Consider the following 19198-nt stretch of genomic DNA (forward strand, 5'->3'; position numbering starts at 1 on the left):
TTTTTACAGATCCCTTAAATTAAATCGGTACATTTTACTGAGCTGGCTATTTAATTATTCAAATAATTCGAGAAACTGTGATGAGTAAGACCATAGAAGAAGGCATTGATTGAATAAAAACATTTTCTTTTATAATACAGAGGCATCGACGACGGCAGCTACCACCACCGTATCGACAACTGTTGTGACTTCAACAGTGCCGTCCAGTACTGCTGCACCGTCAACCACTGAGGAGGTGACAAGCAAAGTTGTGTACACAACCACACCGGAATCAACAACCACAAAGGAGTCAACCACTGTACGGAGCACAACGGTTGGGAGTACCACAGGTGAGGGAAAAACACACTTGCTCACGTCAATTTGGGAGAGTCAACCAAAGTGATTCATAAATTTGAAGAAAGGATTTCGACGCAGTGTTTGTCATTGGCCAAAGAATGATCAAAAATGTGGTCACTGATTACGTTTGGTACAATACTGGTTGGAATTTGAAACGGAATGTGTTGAAATTCTGATAGAATTTTTACTTGATATGAGGACTGTAAAAGTTACTTGGGTTTTTTGAACGAAGCTATCTTGATATGAGTTTGCAATGAAAAATATAGTAATTTTGCTCTCTTGCTGCTCTGAGTATCACGGATACAGTTTTTATCTGATTGTAGGACTGTCAAAGTCACTTCAGTTTTTTGATCGAATTTATCTTGATATGTATTTCAACTTTGAAAATATGGTCATTTTGCTCTCTAGCTGCTCCGAGTACCACGGAGAAGTCAACCACTCGGGTTTCAACAACTAAGGCACCGTCAACTACTGCACAGCCATCAACAACTGCACAGCCGTCAACTACTGAGGAAGTAACCACAGTTGTTTCCACAACTCCTGAATCCACGACAAAGGAGACAACAACTGTGCAAACTACTACAGGTAGCCTCATGTTACTAACTCACGTTTGAAGAAATGAAATGCTCGGAATTCAAATCCAATTTTCTCGTTAAATTTGGATACAACAACAGTCTTAGCCGCAAATGAAGTACAGTTTTGCCTTATGTCGAATGTAAAATTATTGAGGACAATATCATATTCAATTTTTATAGAATACACAATGAAAAAAGATTGACAAAATGATACACTTTGTCTCTATGTAGCATTTTTACAGATCCCTTCAATATAATCGGTACATTTGACTGATTCAGTTATTTGTATATTCAAAAAATTCGAGAAACTGTAATGAGTAAGACAATGCAAGACTGCATTGACGGAATGAACAACATTTTCTTTTATGATACAGAGGCATCGACGACGGCAGCTACCACCACCGTATCGACTACTGTTGTGACTTCAACAGTGCCGTCCAGTACTGCTGCACCGTCAACCACTGAGGAGGTGACAAGCACAGTTGTGTACACAACCACACCGGAATCAACAACCACAGAGGAGTCAACCACATTGCGGAGCACAACAGTTGAGAGTACCACAGGTGAGGGAAAAACACACTTGTTCACGTCAATTCGGGAGAGTCAACCAAAGTGATTCATAAATTTGAAGAAAGGATTTCGACCCAGTGTTTGTCAGCACAGCTTTCATTAATACAGGCTGAAATTTGAAACTAAACGTGCTGAATTTTTGATACAGTTTTTATCTGATTGTAGCACTGTCAAAGTTACTTCAGTTTTTTGATCGAAGTTATCTTGATAGGTGTCTCGATTTTAAAAATATAGTCATTTTGCTCCATAGCTGCTCCAAGTACCACGGAGAAAACAACCACTCGGGTTTCCACAACTAAGGCACCATCAACTACTGCACAGCCATCAACTACTGCACAGCCATCAACTACTGAGGAAATAACCACAGTTGTTTATACAACTCCTGAATCCACTACAGAAGAGACAACAACTGTGCAAACTACAACAGGTAGCGTTATTTATTAACTAACTTTGAAGACATGAAATGCTGCGAATCCAAATACGATTTTCTGGGTACAAGTTGATAGAATACGAGTCTTGGCGGCAATCAATGAACAATTCTGCTTCATCCCAAATACAAAATAAATGATAATATTGAAGTAAATCGTCGGTCTGTTCACGAAGGGACAAGTTTTTTGAAATCACTAGAATAAGGCTTTTCGAAAAAAAATCGCATTTGAAGTTGGTCTCTCTTTCAAACGCTTATTTCTCCAGTGTTTAGCATCTCTTAGTCTAAAGTAATGTTACTGCAATTTAATTTTGCTAAAAACAGACATTTGAAAAGCTCATGATTTTGGACCAAAGCGCATCTTCATGAAAAATGTTGACGAAATTTTGCATAGAATACACAGTAAAAAATCCTTCAAAAAATCGTACACTTCGTCTGTTTGTATAGGTTGGGTTTTCTTTTTTAAAGATCCCTTAAATTTAAACTGTGTATTTGACTGAGTCAGTTAATTGTTATTTCAAAAAATTAAGAAAACTCCGGCCTGTATGAATCTCAATAGAGTACAGCTATTTAAGTCTTTGAAAATACGCCTATAGAAAAAAGCAATATTATTGGACATACCTGTTATAGAAAATCTTCAACTTTGAAATGTGAAATTGATTTTTCGAAATTTAAACCAAGCAAGTAGTACATTGTCATCAGCTGAGCTAGGTCCGGGATGGGATTGATCATCTCATGGTTTTTGTATACCATACGCAGAGGCTTCAACAACAGAGGCTTCAACAACTGTTGTATTGACGACCGTCACTTCAACTGTGCCCTCGACCACTGCTCCGCCGTCCACTACTGAAGAGGTAACAACTATTGTTTACACTACCACTCCAGAAACAACTACAACTGAGGAGAAAACAACCATTCGGATCACTACAGAAGGAAGTACAACAGGTGAATTACTCGGTGTAGCATGCCCCATCTTTAAATAAGAGCTGTTAATTTAAGTCAAACGTCCAATTTTGTTGCAGAAAATTGAGAACCTTGCAGTATTTATTTTTATGAAACACAGTGTTTCTTGCAGATGTGAGTTTACAGGGGTGTTTCTTTTTGCAATGATAGCCGCACCTAGTACAACAGAGAGGACCACCACTCGTGTGACGACTACAGAGGCTCCGTCAACAACTGCCCAACCATCAACTACCACTCAGCCATCAACTACTGTTCAACCATCAACAACTGCCCAGCCTTCAACAACAAAGGAAGTGACGACACTGGTGATCACATCTCCTGAATCGACAACAAAGGAGATTACAACTGTGACGTCAACGACAGGTATTTTAAAGCCTGAGGCATAATATTGCATTTTGTTTCTAAGCGGTTTGCATTTTTCTCATTTTATACTGCGGAATACTATTACCGTTTCAGAAGCCTCTACCACTACTGTGGTATCGACGACTGTGACTTCAACTGTGCCTTCCACTACTGCTGCGCCAACAACTACAAAGGAAGTTACCAGCACAGTAGTTTACACTACCACTCCTGAGGCAACTACAGCGAAGGAGACAACTACTGTTCGGAGTACCACAGAAGAAAGCACAACAAGTAAAGAAAAGACAATTATCTCCCGTGTTTAATCTTGCTATTTCCTAATGGAAGACAGAGATTTTCTATAAATCGCATTAGCTTTACAGTTTCCAGTTGCTGCAACGATACATCCATGATCCGCATTATACAAGCTGAAAAGACAGCCGGAAATGCAGCTTACATACTCAGCTTAGAACTTACATGTATGGAAAATTAATAACATTTCTGACACTAAAGGCTTTGTGAGATGACCCTGACCGATCAGGATATCGTTGTATATTGTATCTTGCTTAAAAACTTATGACAATTTCCTCAGAAGCCCCTTCAACTACAGAGGTGACAACAACTCGATTGTCAACTAAAGCACCGTCAACCACGGCGCAGCCTTCAACAACCGAAGAAGTTACAACTACTGTTCTTACCACAACTCCCGAGGCAACTACAAAGGAGACTACGACAGCAATCCAGACAACAGAAGGTAAGGATTATTTTACACGCAGCTTACCCTCAAATCCCATCCACTTGTATCAGATGAGCCTGGCTTGATATTAATTAACTGGTAAAAGTTGATTGTGATATTCGAAAACTAAGAAACCTCTGAGAATTCATCATACACAGCTGAACTTTTATATCAGTGGAATTGAGACATAGTGCATCCGAAAAAATAGTCAGGATTTGCAAGGAAAAAAACAAGTTAATCATACCATTAAAATGAGTAAAAACAGCAAAGAAAAGGTGAACTTAGTGAAACTTAAAGGAGGAAGGGGATACAAATAAACAACGCACGTGAAAATACCTTGGCATTGAGTCCTTCCGCTATTAAGTGTTTGTCAATTTCCTGTTGCTTAATGCTTTGTCAATCTTCGAGGAGCTTTACCCCTTCCTTCAAACGCCATATTCTTCAACGATGTTTTATTCCTTCGAGATTTAAGTGATTCTTTTCTGTATGTATTAGCTGTTTTTTGGTACCCTTTACATATTTGTTGGCAGAATTTCTAAATTAATTGGTATATTTGTATTCTGAAGTGTTCCTTTTCCCCAATTTGTATCATCTCAGTGACAACTGCTTTTCCGCCGTCCACGACCCCTGAGGAATGCGCAGAAGATCTTGACACTTACCAGCCAGTAACGGTAACACGCCAAGAGTCTGACTCAGACAGCATATTAACACCGGGTGACTGGTGGCGCCCGACCAATCCACCTGATGACGTGAATTCGCCTTACAGTGGATCGTACTTGGAAGTTACTTTCAGCCCACGGGTTGAAATCACATCCGTTATCATCAGAATTGAGCAGGGCCCACCTGGGGATATAACTGTCGCCTTCAGGGTTCAGCCGGGTGACCGGTTGCCATACGTGCCGTTAGTTGGCGACGACGGTTCCACAATCTTTACTGGCCAAACGGACAGCAAGATCCCTATGCCGTCCAGTATGCCACTTGTAACGGGAATAAAAGTGTCCATCATCACGTCAAATCCAGATGGCTACAAAGTGATCTTCAACGGCTGTGAACACGAAGGTACTTTATTAGTAATAAGCTTCGACCCGTACATTTGTATGAAATAGAAAAAGGTATGAATTGCTCTCGGTCTTTGCCTTGTTCTTAACTCTTAGAATACGCTATGAAAGGAATAAAAACCTATTTTCTTTCAAAGGGACCTTCATATTTGTCTGATACATTCTGTCAATTGTTAACAGATTGGCAACTTTCTCTAGACATAAATGACTGTTTGTACACTTTTTTGACACATGTATTCCCTTTCTTTCAAAGGGCCTTTCCCAGGTCCATGAAACATTTTGTCAGTCGTTATGGTGTGCGTTTTTGATACATTCATGCCCTTTTCCCAAGCAGCCACTACCACCGAGGCACCGTCTACAACAAAGGCACCGTCCACAACAGGTATGCTTGTTTAGTTACAATTGAAATAGGATATTTCCCACCGTGTAGTCGTTAGGGAACGTTTTGGGGGCCTGGACGGTGTGGTAATTGAGGTGCTCATTTAAGGTCTCAAACAGGGATCATAAGAATATTACTCGACTGCGACGACCGGCGGTATGACAGTTATTTGCAATCTCATATATCACGCAGAGTCCCTAAAACAACGGAAGCACACCAATCTACAGTAAGGTAGTAAATGAAGACGAACTTGATTGGAGCTGAAAAGATGTATTTGTCCTTGGTCAAGGACATTTGCTGGAGCTCTGGAGACAATATGTTTAGTCAAAGGAGACTATGTTTTTTTGGCAGGAGAGAACTTTTTAAAATCAGTCAGTAATATGAAAAATCTTTTGATCAATTTGAAAAAGGTTTAACTCAAAAAGTAACATACTAATTATATAAAATAATTTAAATACATACCTTGTTAGCACCGCTTTGTATTGTATCCAACCTGTAACAGAATTGACAACAAAGATATCAACGACTTTGAAAACAACCACCCCGTCAACTACAGCCGCTCCGTCAACGACTGAAAAAGTCTCAACAACAGTAACATCAACCGTAACTCCGACGGCAACTACTACAAAAGAGACAACAACTGTGGCAACAACATCACAGGAAACCCCAACGGGTATCTGAAATTTACTCTTTTCCTTAGTTGAGTAATTCCAGGCAAAACAGTTGTACCTACCAGTTCTAAAATCAGCAACTAACAATAGGGGCTGACAGAGACCTCTGAAAATTGGAATTAATGTTCACCTTTGATGCGCGTGGTGGAAGCTTCCACGTTAGACGATGCCACTTCACCGTCTGCATTTGAGTTTGAAGAGTGTCTTCCTTATCAGTGTCCTCTAACAAAGTGTCCAGTGAAATTTGACTAATTTGTTCCCTAGCTCCCCCAAGTACTACAGAGAAAACGACTACTCGTGTATCAACTACAGAGGCTCCTTCTACAACTGAACAGCCCTCCACAACTGTCCAGCCGTCAACCACCAAGGAGGTAACGACAGTAATTTCTACCACTCCCGAGTCCACAACAAAAGAGACAACAACCCTTTATTCCACAACAGGTAAGATGTGCCTTTACCATCTACCCGTGGGCGGTCTTTCATTGCACTATGCTTCACAGCCGCAGTTCCGGGGGGGTCGATCACTACCTCTGCTCTGAGACAAGAAAAGGGGAAAATATGGAAAATCACACAAAGAATTAGTAAAGGAAGTGCACCAATATTATTTTAAAGAATCTATGTCATGTAATGTTTCATCGTCGTCCCCAGTTGTCCTAAAAAATTAGAAAGCAGGAAAAAAATATCTATGATCTGTTCCCCCTCCGGAGAAATTTCTGGATTCACCCCTCCTTTAGGTTATAATAGGTGTGTGTAACGGGACCAAGTCAACCACAAGAAAGTGTTCATGAATAATTCTTGCACATATAATACACAATGAAGAAAACATTCATAATACTGTACACTTCGTCTGTCTGTAACTATTTTTTCTTTATCATGAAATCTCTTCAATTTAAACGATGCACTTGACTGAGTCAGTTCATTGTTTTCAAATAATTCGAGAAACTGTGATGAGTAAGACCATGCAAGACTGCATTGACTGAATGAAGAACATTTTCTTTTATAATACAGTGGCATCGACGACGGCAGCTACCACCACCGTATCGACAACTGTTGTGACTTCAACGGTGCCGTCCAGTACTGCTGCACCGTCAACCACTGAGGAGGTGACAAGCACAGTTGTGTACACAACCACACCAGAATCAACAACCACAGAGGAGTCAACCACAGTGCGGAGCACAACGGTTGGGAGTACCACAGGTGAGGGAAAAGCACAACTGTTTACGTCCATTTCGGAAAAGTGAACTAAAGGGATTCATAAATTTGATCAATGTTTTCGATAAAACCTTTGTCACAGGCAACAGAACGGTCAAGTATCTGGCCACTGTCTCCGTCTGTAGAAAGACTAATTTGCAGTTTTACAGCACGGCTGGCATCAATACAGGCTGAAATTTGAAACTAAAAGTGTTGAAATTTTGAAACAGTTTTTATCTGATTGTAGGACTGTCAAAGTTACTTCAGTTTTTTGATCGAATTTATCTTAGTATGTGTCTGGATTTTAAAAATATAGTCATTTTGGTCCATAGCTGCTCCGAGTACCACGGAGAAGACAACCACTCGGGTTTCAACAACCAAGGCACCGTCAACTACTGCACAGCCATCAACCACTGCACAGCCGTCAACTACTGAGGAAATAACCACAGTTGTTTCCACAACTCCTGAATCCACGACAAAGGAGACAACAACTGTGCAAACTACAACAGGTAGCCTCATGTTACTAACTCACGTTTGAAGAAATGAAATACTCGGAATTCAAATCCAATTTTCTCGTTAAATCTGGATACAATAACAGTCTTAGCCACAAATGAAGTACAGTTCTGCTTTATGTCGAATGTAAAATTATTGAGGACAGTATCTTATTCAATTTTTATAGAATACACAATGAAAAAAGATTGACAAAATGATACACTGTCTCTATGTAGCATTTTTTACAGACCCCTTCAATTTAATCGGTACATTTGACTGATTCAGTTATTTGTATATTCAAATAATTCGAGAAACTGTAATGAGCAAGACAATGCAAGACTGCATTGACGGAATGAACAACATTTTCTTTTATAATACAGAGGCATCGACGACGGCAGCTACCACCACCGTATCGACAACTGTTGTGACTTCAACGGTGCCGTCCAGCACTGCTGCACCGTCAACCACTGAGGAGGTGACAAGCAAAGTTGTGTACACAACCACACCGGAATCAACAACCACAGAGGAGTCAACCACTGTACGGAGCACAACGGTTGGGAGTACCACAGGTGAGGGAAAAACACACTTGCTCACGTCAGTTTGGGAGAGTCAACCAAAGTGATTCATAAATTTGAAGAAAGGATTTCGACGCAATGTTTTTCATTGGCCAAAAAATGATCAAAAATGTGGTCACTGATTACGTCTGGTACAATACTGGTTTAAATTCGAAATCGAATGTGTTGAAATTCTGATATAATTCTTACTTGATATGAGGACTGTCAAAGTTACTTGGGTTTTTTGAACGAAGTTATCTTAATATGAGTTTCCAATGAAAAATATAGTCATTTTGCTCTCTAGCTGCTCCGAGTACCACGGAGAAGTCAACCACTCGGGTTTCAACAACTAAGGCACCTTTAACTACTGCACAGCCATCAACAACTGCACAGCCGTCAACTACTAAGGAAATAACCACAGTTGTTTCCACAACTCCTGAATCCACGACAAAGGAGACAACAACTGTGCAAACTACAACAGGTAGCCTCATGTTACTAACTCACGTTTGAAGAAATGACATGCTCGGAATTCAAATCCAATTTTCTCGTTAAATCTGGATAAAATAACAGTCTTAGCCGCAAATGAAGTAAAGTTGTGCTTTATGTCGAATGCAAAATTATTGAGGACAATATCTTATTCAATTTTTATAGAATACACAATGAAAAAAGATTGACAAAATGATACACTTTGTCTTTATGTAGCATTTTTTACAGATCCCTTCAATTTAATCGGTACATTTGACTGATTCAGTTATTTGTATACTCAAATATTTCGAGAAACTGTAATGAGTAAGACAATGCAAGACTGCATTGACGGAATGAACAACATTTTCTTTTATAATACAGAGGCATCGACGACGGCAGCTACCACCACCGTATCGACAACTGTTGTGACTTCAACGGTGCCGTCCAGCACTGCTGCACCGTCAACCACTGAGGAGGTGACAAGCACAGTTGTGTACACAACCACACCGGAATTAACAACCACAGAGGAGTCAACCACAGTGCGGAGCACAACGGTTGAGAGTACCACAGGTGAGGGAAAAGCACAATTGTTCACGTCCATTTCGGAAAAGTGAACTAAAGTGATTCATAAATTTGATCAATGTTTTCAATGACAAAACCTTTGTCACAGGCAACAGAATGACCAAGTATATGGCCACTGTCTCTGTCTGTACAGCGATTAATTTGCGGTTTTACAGCACAGCTGGCATCAATACAAGCTGAAATTTGAAACTAAAACTGTTGAAATTTTGAAACAGTTTTATCTGATTGTAGGACTGTCAAAATAACTTAAAGTTTTTGATCGAAGTTATCTTTATATGTTTTTCAACTGTAAAAATATAGTCATTTTACTCCATAGCTGCTCCAAGTACCACGGAGAAGACAACCACTCGGGTTTCAACAACTAAGGCACCGTCAACTACTGCACAGCCATCAACTACTGAGCAAATAACCACACTTGTTTTCACAACTCCTGAATCCACCACAAAGGAAACAACCACTGTGCAATCTACCACAGGTACCGCTATTAAGTGACACGTGTTTTTAGTGACACGCGAAACTGAAATGATAAATTTCAGTTTTTGTGTGGAAAGAGTATCAGTGTGATGCTCTATTCAGGTAAAAAGCTCCCATAATTAAAGACGAGTAGTGGAGTTTGTAGAGGGAAAAATGGCATAGAATAAAACATTTAAAAAGTTGAAAAAATTGATATAGTTACTTTCTCTGTCAAAAGGATGTTTTGCAATTTCACCATACTCTAAGATTTAGGAATCACATTTCCACTGTATCGTGTCAGTCACTTCTAATAAGTGCAAATGACTAGAAGTTGAATTAATGTGACTGTGATTGAAAACAATAATAACAAACCTTAAGTTAAAATAAGCATTGTCGTAAATTAAGTTCCCTGGGCTGCAGCATAAGTTTTTCAGAATGTGACATTTATTTCCTTCAGACATAATAGTAACTTTATTTATTTTTGTCACTTTGGGGAGAGGCTGTAACTACAGTTCATTTTACTGAACTAATAAGGGTTGAAAATGCAGGGTACAGGTACAATCCTGACACCAAAGGTGTCTACATCAATCATACATTAATCAGTCATGTAATCAAAACAACATTCAGCGGAAGGTGGTAACTCAGGACAAGGGAGGATATTCAACTAAACTGTTTTTTTTTGGGGGGGGGTAACATTTTGCGGAATGCTTAAGCTTTGAGGGTTTGTTAACGTTGATGGTCTGTCGCAGTGCAAGGTAACTAGGAATTGAACAATACCAAGAATCGTCCGTCTCTGTTGTGTGCAAAAGCCAAGAAGCTTGCCTCCTTTGGGAAAGTGATGTGGACCAAGTGGCACGTCCTATTTCCTCCTATCTGCCTGTTACTTGATGTGGAAATATCCGAACTCAACCCGTGATTATAAGTGTCCTTCTAATCCATACGTAACAGCAAGGCTTTGCCCTTGATGACATTTATGAATTTTGGGGTGTTTTTTTATCATTCTCCTGTTTTCTGAATCTGGATAGAGAATACCCGCAAGAATGTTTACAGTTGTGATGATTATGTAAATAACAGAAAAACTGATGTTTTGTATGGGACGGAGGAAACATGTTGAGCACTTACCTGAAACCATAAAGGTAGGTATACATGCATGAGTTGCAAGGACAACGCTGAAAGTTGTGTTTTTTATCACAAATATCAGAAGCCTCAACAACAGCTGCCAGAACAACATCTGTGAGTACAACAGTTACTTCTGTTGTATCCTCGACCACCGCTACCCCTTCTACAACTGAGGAGGTGACAACCACTGTGGTGTACACGACAACCCCAGAAACAACGACAACGGAAGAAACAACTACCGCTCGGAGCACGACTGAAGAAAGCACAACAGGTAAAAAATCATTGCTGTTTTTCCAGGTTCATTACAGTGCCCGTAGTTTTTTGCACCATTTTCTTGTACAGCCAGTGAAGAAAGAAAAATTGGACAACCTTTGAATGAATGGTGCAATATATTGTCGGAAATTGGTGCATTATTTAGTTATTTGTACTTAGCTATGGAGAGTGCTTCATCATAAACTGTTATGATTTATCAGTGCTGTAGTCGAGACTCCAGAGTCAAATTATGGCACTTGTCTCAAGTGCGAGTCCTGAGCACTTGGCTGCATGTAGTGGAATTCCTTTGCCTATGTGACCCAAATCATGTCTAAGGCACGGAAATCGCGAGTCAACACGGACTTGAGACTGCGTACAGGATGATCCGAGCCCCACAACAGCAGAAAGCATTCATTTAATCTACCTGATGATGACATCTGTAACAGATGTACTCGCTAAAGGAGATTCCACCTTCGGGCGATATAACGGATATCTAGCCAATATAATGTACGCATTTTGTATGTGTAGAAGCCCCGTCTACTACAGAAAGGAGAACAACTCGGCTGTCAACTACAGTGACACCCACTACTACTACTTCACAACCGTCAACCACTGAGAAGGTTACAACAACAGTTGTCACCACATCACCCGAGGCAACTACAAAAGAAACAACAACAGTGGAGACAACAACAGGTGGAAATTGCATTTGTCATCTTGGAAAACTTGTCAACGTGTTGGGGGTCTTTCCACATAGAGATGCATACGTGCAAGCGTAATGTTTACCTATTGGACAACCGTAACTAGTTCATAAGGCTTTTAGGTCCTAATATTCAAAAACCATATGCGTGTATGGCATGTATTCGAAATGTATTTCTCAGTATTGGTTTATATGTTCATGTACGCGTTGGCAGATACTGGGCAATCAAGACAAACGCAATTTTTTTTCAGAGTAGGTCATAATAGCTCATGAGTTATGTGTCACAAGAAGATCTTGCACCTCTACCCAGCGCTTAAAAAACCGCTGGCTTAGATATTTATGAATATAACGTTCATATCAAAGCAGAAAAATATTGTTTTAACAACGCGGTACCCCTTCTATATTTATGTCCGTAAATTCAGGCATATCTTGTGAAATATGTCATCTTTGCACAAAACTGAGACACAGAAGGTGTGATCCTGAACAAGGGTTGTGATGGAATTGTGTTTGAATTTTCAGAAACAACGCCACCACCCCCGTCAACAACTCCAGAGGAATGCGCAGAAAATCTCGACACCTACCAGCCTGTGGCCGTAACACGCGAAGAGTCGGACTCAGAAAGTGGACTTACACCTGAAGAGTGGTGGCGCCCTATTAATCCACCTGATGACACAGATGCCCGATATGATGGATCGTACTTGGAAGCCACCTTCAGCCCACGGGTTAAGGTCACGTCTGTTATAATCAAAACTGAGCGGGGCCTATCTGGAGATGTAACCGTCGCCTTCAAGTTTCAGCCGGGTGACCGGCAACACTATTTCCCTGTTGTAGACGAAAACACCATAGGGACTTTTGACGGCAAAATAAACAACAAGATCCATCTGCCCACGAGTGTGCCATATGTGTCAGGACTGAGGGTTTACATTATTACCTCAAACCCAGATGGTTACAAAGTGATCTTCAATGGCTGCGAGGAATTAGGTATGATACGTTTAATTTTACATTTTGATGGGAGTTACTACCTTTGAGGAAATGGGAACAAAGAAGGATGGTTCGTGAGCATGATCACGGTAAAATAATGTTTTTCTGAGGCAGTTCACGAATGAGCGGTGCATCTTTAGAATTCCTTGGTTTTTGGCATCACAGTCGACCGTTGTTTTGCCATCTGTTGAACCAGAGGGGGCAAGATCTTGTGTCCACCTTTAAAAGCGTTATTCCTGACTTCCATTTATGGACAGTTTCAAATGAAAAGGAAAAAAATTGACTTGGATGCGAAGAAACGAGTAAGGAAGTTTGATAGTTACAAAACTTAAGTGTATTTTCAGGTGGACCAAATTCTTCGTTATTCAGGAGAAAACTGCTTAGATAAATCAACGTGAACGCTTTAAAATTGAGCAGTTTACAGACTAGCGTCAAGTTTTGACAGGAATCATTTTACTCTCTGCATTATACATTATTCGGTACAACAGGGGAAACGACTACAGCAGCACCAACTACTGAGGCATCCACAACAGAGGCGTCGACTACAAAGGAGTCAACAACGAAAGAAATAACCGAAGTTACCACTGTTACCTCAACAACACAACCATCAACCACGAGAATAATAACTACTGTAATTACTACAACACCTGAAGTGACAACGACGAAACGAACGACAACTGAGCTCACTACTGTTCCATCGACAACAGGTAAAGGTGCGGGCAATTCCAAAGTACGAGTACAAGCCTTTTGTGTATTTTCTAATGCTGTTTTGCACTAGTTTGAAACAATGACACTGATATTATATTTTGTAAAATTAGTTGTGAGGATGACTGATGAACGATTTTATGTGTTTTTATTTGAAATAAATGAAGATACTTTTGAGGTGACTTAACTGCAACCATAATGCTGCGAGCACTCTATCGGTTATTCATCATTTCTAGGAATGCACTTTAGTCACCAGCGTAACTTTGAGGCACGGGACACGTTCCCTCTGGATAAAGTCCGTGGCCGTGTTGCCCCCCCGTCCGTAGTTGAAATTTCGAAATGTGTTAACCCTATTTACAATCTAAAGTTCAGTTTCTTTCAGTGCCCTTTTTAAAAAATTGTGAACTCCCTGGTGCCCCCCCCTCAAAAAACCATTCTAGTTATGCCTTTGACTTAAAACCGATATTGACATTGTGTTCCCCGTCTGCATGCCTACCAGAATGCATTCCCAGGTATGAAAAAGAGTGCACTTGGACTGAGTGGTTGGATGACGAAGTCGACGGCAAAAAAGTTATCGACGACAGCTACGAATTTGAGCTGATCAGTGAGCTGAGACAGTTGTACAGTTTCTGCGAGGTACCATCGGACATCAGATGTGCCCTGAAATCGAATAAAGATACGTCCAGTGCAGAATCCGGACAGCAGGTATCTTGCAGTCGTGCAGAGGGGCTCCGCTGTTGGCACGTTGACCAGACAGACTTCCCAAGAAGATGCCTTGACTACGTGATACGACTGCAGTGTTGTCATGACGTATATTATGGTTGCGAACCGACGACCCCGGAAGCAAGTACCACAGTGATACCGTCCACTACTCCAGTTGGTACTACTACAGAGACAGTGACTACATCACCAGGTAAGCGTGGTCTCGAGTGATTTTCAGAACATGTCGTTACCACGGAAACATTATAGGACACATCATGAACCCGGTTTTTGTAATGCCTATTTTTGAGTTCAACATCAACAAGTGTCACATATACACCTAATTACCCAATATCGACGAGATATGGAATTGCTTGATATCAAATTCCATTTGATAGACACAGTTCCTGTATTTTCAAATTTACTTTGGAGAAAAATCCACCGTAGTCACAAATGCCTCACATTGTTTCCTCTTTGTTCCATCTTTTTGCAGATCACTGTCCTGATGAACTTGTCTATAAAGACTGCAGTTGCCATTTGGATTGTCAGGCCATGGCTCAGTATCCTGGTGGACAACCACCTACCATCATCGATTGCGACCGTAGCACCTGCGTGCCAGGCTGCAGTTGCCCAGACGGCCAAGTGCTGCTTAACAACACTTGCATAAAAAAAGAAAAATGTCCTTGTTATTTCAACGGTCAATTCTATCAGGTGAAAGTGTGCATTCATGCAGATTTTTTAATTTACGTTTTGAACCTCTGTATCACGTTTATTCATCTTTAAACATTTATTAAAAGATCGCTCCAATGAATCAAGTTTTGAACCAAGAATTATTCAGAAATATTTTGATTTTTACGTCAAAGAAGTTGTAGATAAAGGAAAATTCCTTAAGTGTATAGCTTGTGCAGTGTTTAGTACTCTTATCAAATTATGCATTAATTCGCTTTTTGAAGGAGTCTGATCAACTGTGTCTGAAATATTGTCATTAACATTCTTTGAGAAGTAGGATTTTTTCACACAAAATGATGCTTTCATGAGCCACTTAAATTTCCAGTGGGAATCTTGAAGTCGTCTTTGCAAGACTTTCCAGTGATTGTCACACTTTTTTTCACTCTTCATCGAAGTATGGGGAAACAGTCATCATAGACGACTGTCACTCGGCCATATGCGACCAGTCAGTTGTAGATATTGACGACCCAGCGAATTTGATCAAGACTTGCAATCTGCACTGTCCAGAAGGAGAAGTTTTAGTGGAAAAACCGGGCGAGTGCTGCAAGTGTGTTCCAGGTAGAAAATCTTTTGATTCATTTGAACCCATCATGCATCATACAGTGCCTTTTCCTGGCATTACAATATGGCGTCAGCTTGTGAATTAAGTTTTCGGTCACGGCTTAATGTGAGATGTCTACCTGGACTTTTATATTTGGGTTCTCCTTTTACGTTAATTTATCTTCTCCTTGGCCTCCCAGACCTACGGGCTAAATTACCCGTGCATGTTGGAGGACACCTTAATTTCATTACCCGTAAAAATCCAAATAAATAAGTTGAAACATACTATAACAGTTCAAAATAAAGCAAATGAAGTAATCCTGCCCACACCCTTGTGTAAGTTTATCCTACCCACTACTCCCTAAGAAAAGTAGCATTTATTTTTACTCTGTAAAAACAAAGTGCAATTATTTTTCGCCCTATGGGGTATCAGGTAAATTGCTTGCAAGATTATTTATCAGTTGATATAGGTCCAAAAAAGTCCACCATCTTTGCAACAATCGTAGAAAATATTAATTGCCTCACGTTCTTAAAGTTTCTACAGAGCCTTGCCGAAAGGTTCAAGGGAATCAGTTTTTAGCTGACCAAAACTGATGTTCACTTTCGCCGTCTTTTATTTAAGACTGCAGACCAATGGAATACCAGGAATGTGCATGCAACCGTACATGCGATCATCCCTTGCGTCCATGTCCTGTCCAGTGTGTTCCAGGCTGCAGCTGCCCTCAGGGCCAATACTGGGACGGCGAAAAATGTGTCAGTGATTGTCTGTGTGAATATCTGGATCATTATGTAAGTTGGAGTAATAGGTAAAGAATTCATATTTTCAGTTAAGCTAAATCAGTTTTGACTATTTTTTATTGTAGTTTTCAGTGTGTGTGTTTCAGGGGCCAGATTGTTTAGAGTCATTTGAACCCTCTGGGTCTACTTGCAATATAGGATTGAGCACAATGTGTCTATAAGTTGATATCAATTTCTCAGATAGGGCAGTATAGTCTGATAAACCAAAATCTTTTCCTTTTGTGAAGAATGACACGGTATGGTACGAAGAGGAATGCATCATGTGTAAATGGGAGAGCAAAGAAGCATGTAACGTAAGCTGTGGCGAATACTGCCACATCCCCAGTTGTCCTGTCGGCGTAAGTTACTCTCCACTGAGAGTTTTCTTTTTCATTTTGTTTCAAATGTCACATTTCACTGTAGCAGTACTAAACCTCATTTTCGTAATGCAGCTTATCAGTAAAGCGCAAACGTGCTCACTTTTGCGGAAATTGCTGTTGTTGCTAAGGCTTTGTTTAATTGCACGGATGTGCTGGGCAGAACCGTCTTGCCATGCTATGGAAAACACCGTGGAGGCGAGGTGCACATTCCATTTCAAATTAACTTAGACGTTCCTTAATTAATTATTTGATTGATCTGACTCAATAATGGAGCAAATTGTTAATTATCTGAATTAAACAAGAACTGTTGAGTGATGTGACTGATGCTTGGATGAGAAAACACATCATATGTCATTGCAATTAATTGATGGATGTTCTTTTTCTAAAATGTTCAACTTAATGGTGAATGGTAAATTTGATCACTCGTTGCTTTATTATTTAATTTTCTCTACAACAGGAAAAACTGGTTAACGAGTTCCCGAATGACCGTATTTGTTGCCACTGCGTTCCAATAGGTATATTCTCTTTCTACAAGAAAGATGCTTTCCATCAAAAACCGTGGGGACAGATAAATCCAAGCAAAAGTGGTTCATAGCCATTTTCGTTAATATTACCTCGTTTATCTCTTCGAATGTTGGTTACAAGAATAAAAGATTCATTGAAAAATTAAACATTGTCAGTTTGTTTACATAAACAAAGAGATTGGACTAGATTGATTACTTGTTCTGTGCACTAATGCCTCATTTTGTATGGTCTTATTTTGAAAGAGTTCATGTTTTGAAAACCAAACGAGGGAACGTCTTCCTCATTCAAGGTACATTGTTTGGCAACTTGTATTTCAAGTGAAATATTGTGGATAAATTTTGATTTTTTTTATTTTTCATTATGCCTATTATAGATGGCTGTAGATTTGAACACGATCCCCCCTTGGTGTACAGAAAGGTGCGTGAAACAAAACTTCCAATCAAGAAAAAATGTATTTGAGTTCAAAACAAAATATTTGTAAAAACATGTAACAAAAGGCAGTTTATAAGTGACACTTATTGAAAAGTTGGTTTGGGCAAAACTGTTTTAGAAGATGGCTTTATAAATAGTGTTTCCAGAATTGTTAATGGTTTTTTTATATTGAAAATACCGATTTAATAACTTTTACAACTTTGTACGACTCGACCTCATTTAGATCGGTGAAACGTGGTCGCCCAACAAGTGCACAGTCTGTGTATGCGAAGAGTCGAAGAATGTGGTGTGCAATGTGACCCAGTGCGGCGACCTTACATGTCCAAACGTAAGAAACTTTAGAACTATGTGATGCAATGCTGGCATTTTCAGAATGACCCCGTCTTTGTCTGTCGTTCCATTAAGTGTATTTAAATTACTGTGTCAGAGGATGCTGCAGACCTATAAGTGTTCATGATATATCAGGTAAATTCGTTTCCGACAGAGTACAAGAAGAAGCAAAATTTTATCATTTGTTAATCACTAAAGAGAGTAAGAGCTCAGTATTCTTTAAACAAAAAAAAACGGAATTCCTCATTTCTATTTATTTTTTTTCTATATGGCGATTTGTACCATCCGATCGTTCGTAAGTACTTAGTAGTCGTGGTTGAATTCGGTCCTCACATTTGTAATGACAAATGAAGCTTTTTGTGCATGCCAAGTTTCCCAAAAATGAGTGAGGCACAGCCGGAAGAGGTGGGCGGAATCCGGTTTTTAAAGTTCTAAAGGACTTTAATGCGCTTAAAACTATCGTCCAGCCTGAAAAAAATTTGGTGAAATAATAATAGTCCCAAACTTGACATTCCTTTTGTCCATACTGATTGCTGTGAGTATTCATTCTTCGTCAGTACAGTAAATGAATAGATTATGGGTCATTTTATAAATGTGGGGTCCTACGTGTGATATTTTCCGTCCTTGTTACCCCTGACGTGTATTTTGACAAGGGATACGTCACTGACAATGATTTCAGACTATTTTCATTCGTGTGGCAGGTACTTATTGGAAATTTAACAATACACCGTCTTGGATATTAAACAGTGAGTTCTAATCATTAAAAAAAATCGTGTCCAGGGACAGAAAAACCACGACCCCAATTTGTAGAATGACCCATATTCTACCTTAACATGTGACCTTTGTGTTTGTCCCTTCTTGGTGTTTCTGACTACTTCACTGTACTTATTTTCTTTGTTTTTACTTCACTCATGTCAACTTTTCAAACTAGATGTCACATGTTTAATTTTATTTTCGTGTCTGTTTATTGCTCGGTAGGTTTTACTTACTCTCTTATGTCGTTTAATATTTGTGTCCGTTGATCAATATTCTTGCCTTTATTTTTGTCGTTTAATTCACATTCAAGCTGGGCATTTTAAGTTCACAGTAATAGTTTATCCAGGAAGTGATTCAAGATATCTGTTTTTTTCCATAGACATTGCAAATTGCCAGAAATTAATAATTTCACGATTTTCACTTTCTTACAGCCCATACACGATCCAAACGTCTGTTGTCCTTTCTGTCGTAAGTGCCTTATTTTA

General features: G+C 39.6%; 1 protein-coding gene across 17 annotated transcripts in view; it reads left to right on the plus strand.

The window, feature by feature from the left end:
- LOC110990254 (uncharacterized) overlaps nucleotides 1-19198 on the plus strand; it is a 161358-nt gene that overhangs the window by 111463 nt on the left and 30697 nt on the right. For 10 of the 17 annotated variants that reach the window (XM_087147982.1, XM_087147989.1, XM_087147988.1 and 7 more), the window contains 31 exons: nucleotides 141-329; nucleotides 745-921; nucleotides 1286-1474; nucleotides 1732-1908; nucleotides 2668-2853; nucleotides 3022-3234; nucleotides 3328-3504; nucleotides 3803-3964; nucleotides 4544-5005; nucleotides 5339-5386; nucleotides 5886-6056; nucleotides 6319-6495; nucleotides 7063-7251; nucleotides 7578-7754; nucleotides 8118-8306; nucleotides 8596-8772; nucleotides 9138-9326; nucleotides 9655-9813; nucleotides 10993-11181; nucleotides 11691-11855; nucleotides 12379-12840; nucleotides 13329-13553; nucleotides 14045-14458; nucleotides 14738-14955; nucleotides 15369-15531; nucleotides 16136-16302; nucleotides 16539-16649; nucleotides 17128-17185; nucleotides 17569-17612; nucleotides 17851-17955; nucleotides 19145-19181. In XM_087147982.1, the coding sequence (XP_087004108.1) occupies nucleotides 141-329; nucleotides 745-921; nucleotides 1286-1474; nucleotides 1732-1908; nucleotides 2668-2853; nucleotides 3022-3234; nucleotides 3328-3504; nucleotides 3803-3964; nucleotides 4544-5005; nucleotides 5339-5386; nucleotides 5886-6056; nucleotides 6319-6495; nucleotides 7063-7251; nucleotides 7578-7754; nucleotides 8118-8306; nucleotides 8596-8772; nucleotides 9138-9326; nucleotides 9655-9813; nucleotides 10993-11181; nucleotides 11691-11855; nucleotides 12379-12840; nucleotides 13329-13553; nucleotides 14045-14458; nucleotides 14738-14955; nucleotides 15369-15531; nucleotides 16136-16302; nucleotides 16539-16649; nucleotides 17128-17185; nucleotides 17569-17612; nucleotides 17851-17955; nucleotides 19145-19181 (5766 nt within the window). The remainder of the gene's footprint in view (nucleotides 1-140; nucleotides 330-744; nucleotides 922-1285; nucleotides 1475-1731; nucleotides 1909-2667; nucleotides 2854-3021; nucleotides 3235-3327; nucleotides 3505-3802; nucleotides 3965-4543; nucleotides 5006-5338; nucleotides 5387-5885; nucleotides 6057-6318; nucleotides 6496-7062; nucleotides 7252-7577; nucleotides 7755-8117; nucleotides 8307-8595; nucleotides 8773-9137; nucleotides 9327-9654; nucleotides 9814-10992; nucleotides 11182-11690; nucleotides 11856-12378; nucleotides 12841-13328; nucleotides 13554-14044; nucleotides 14459-14737; nucleotides 14956-15368; nucleotides 15532-16135; nucleotides 16303-16538; nucleotides 16650-17127; nucleotides 17186-17568; nucleotides 17613-17850; nucleotides 17956-19144; nucleotides 19182-19198) is intronic. The other 7 variants (XM_087147990.1, XM_087147996.1, XM_087147984.1 and 4 more) reach the window with 6 other exon arrangements.

This window comes from Acanthaster planci, linkage group LG17 (genome assembly GCF_054643075.1).
Source record: "Acanthaster planci isolate LZ-2023a linkage group LG17, COTS_SCS, whole genome shotgun sequence".
Lineage (NCBI taxonomy): Eukaryota > Metazoa > Echinodermata > Asteroidea > Valvatida > Acanthasteridae > Acanthaster > Acanthaster planci.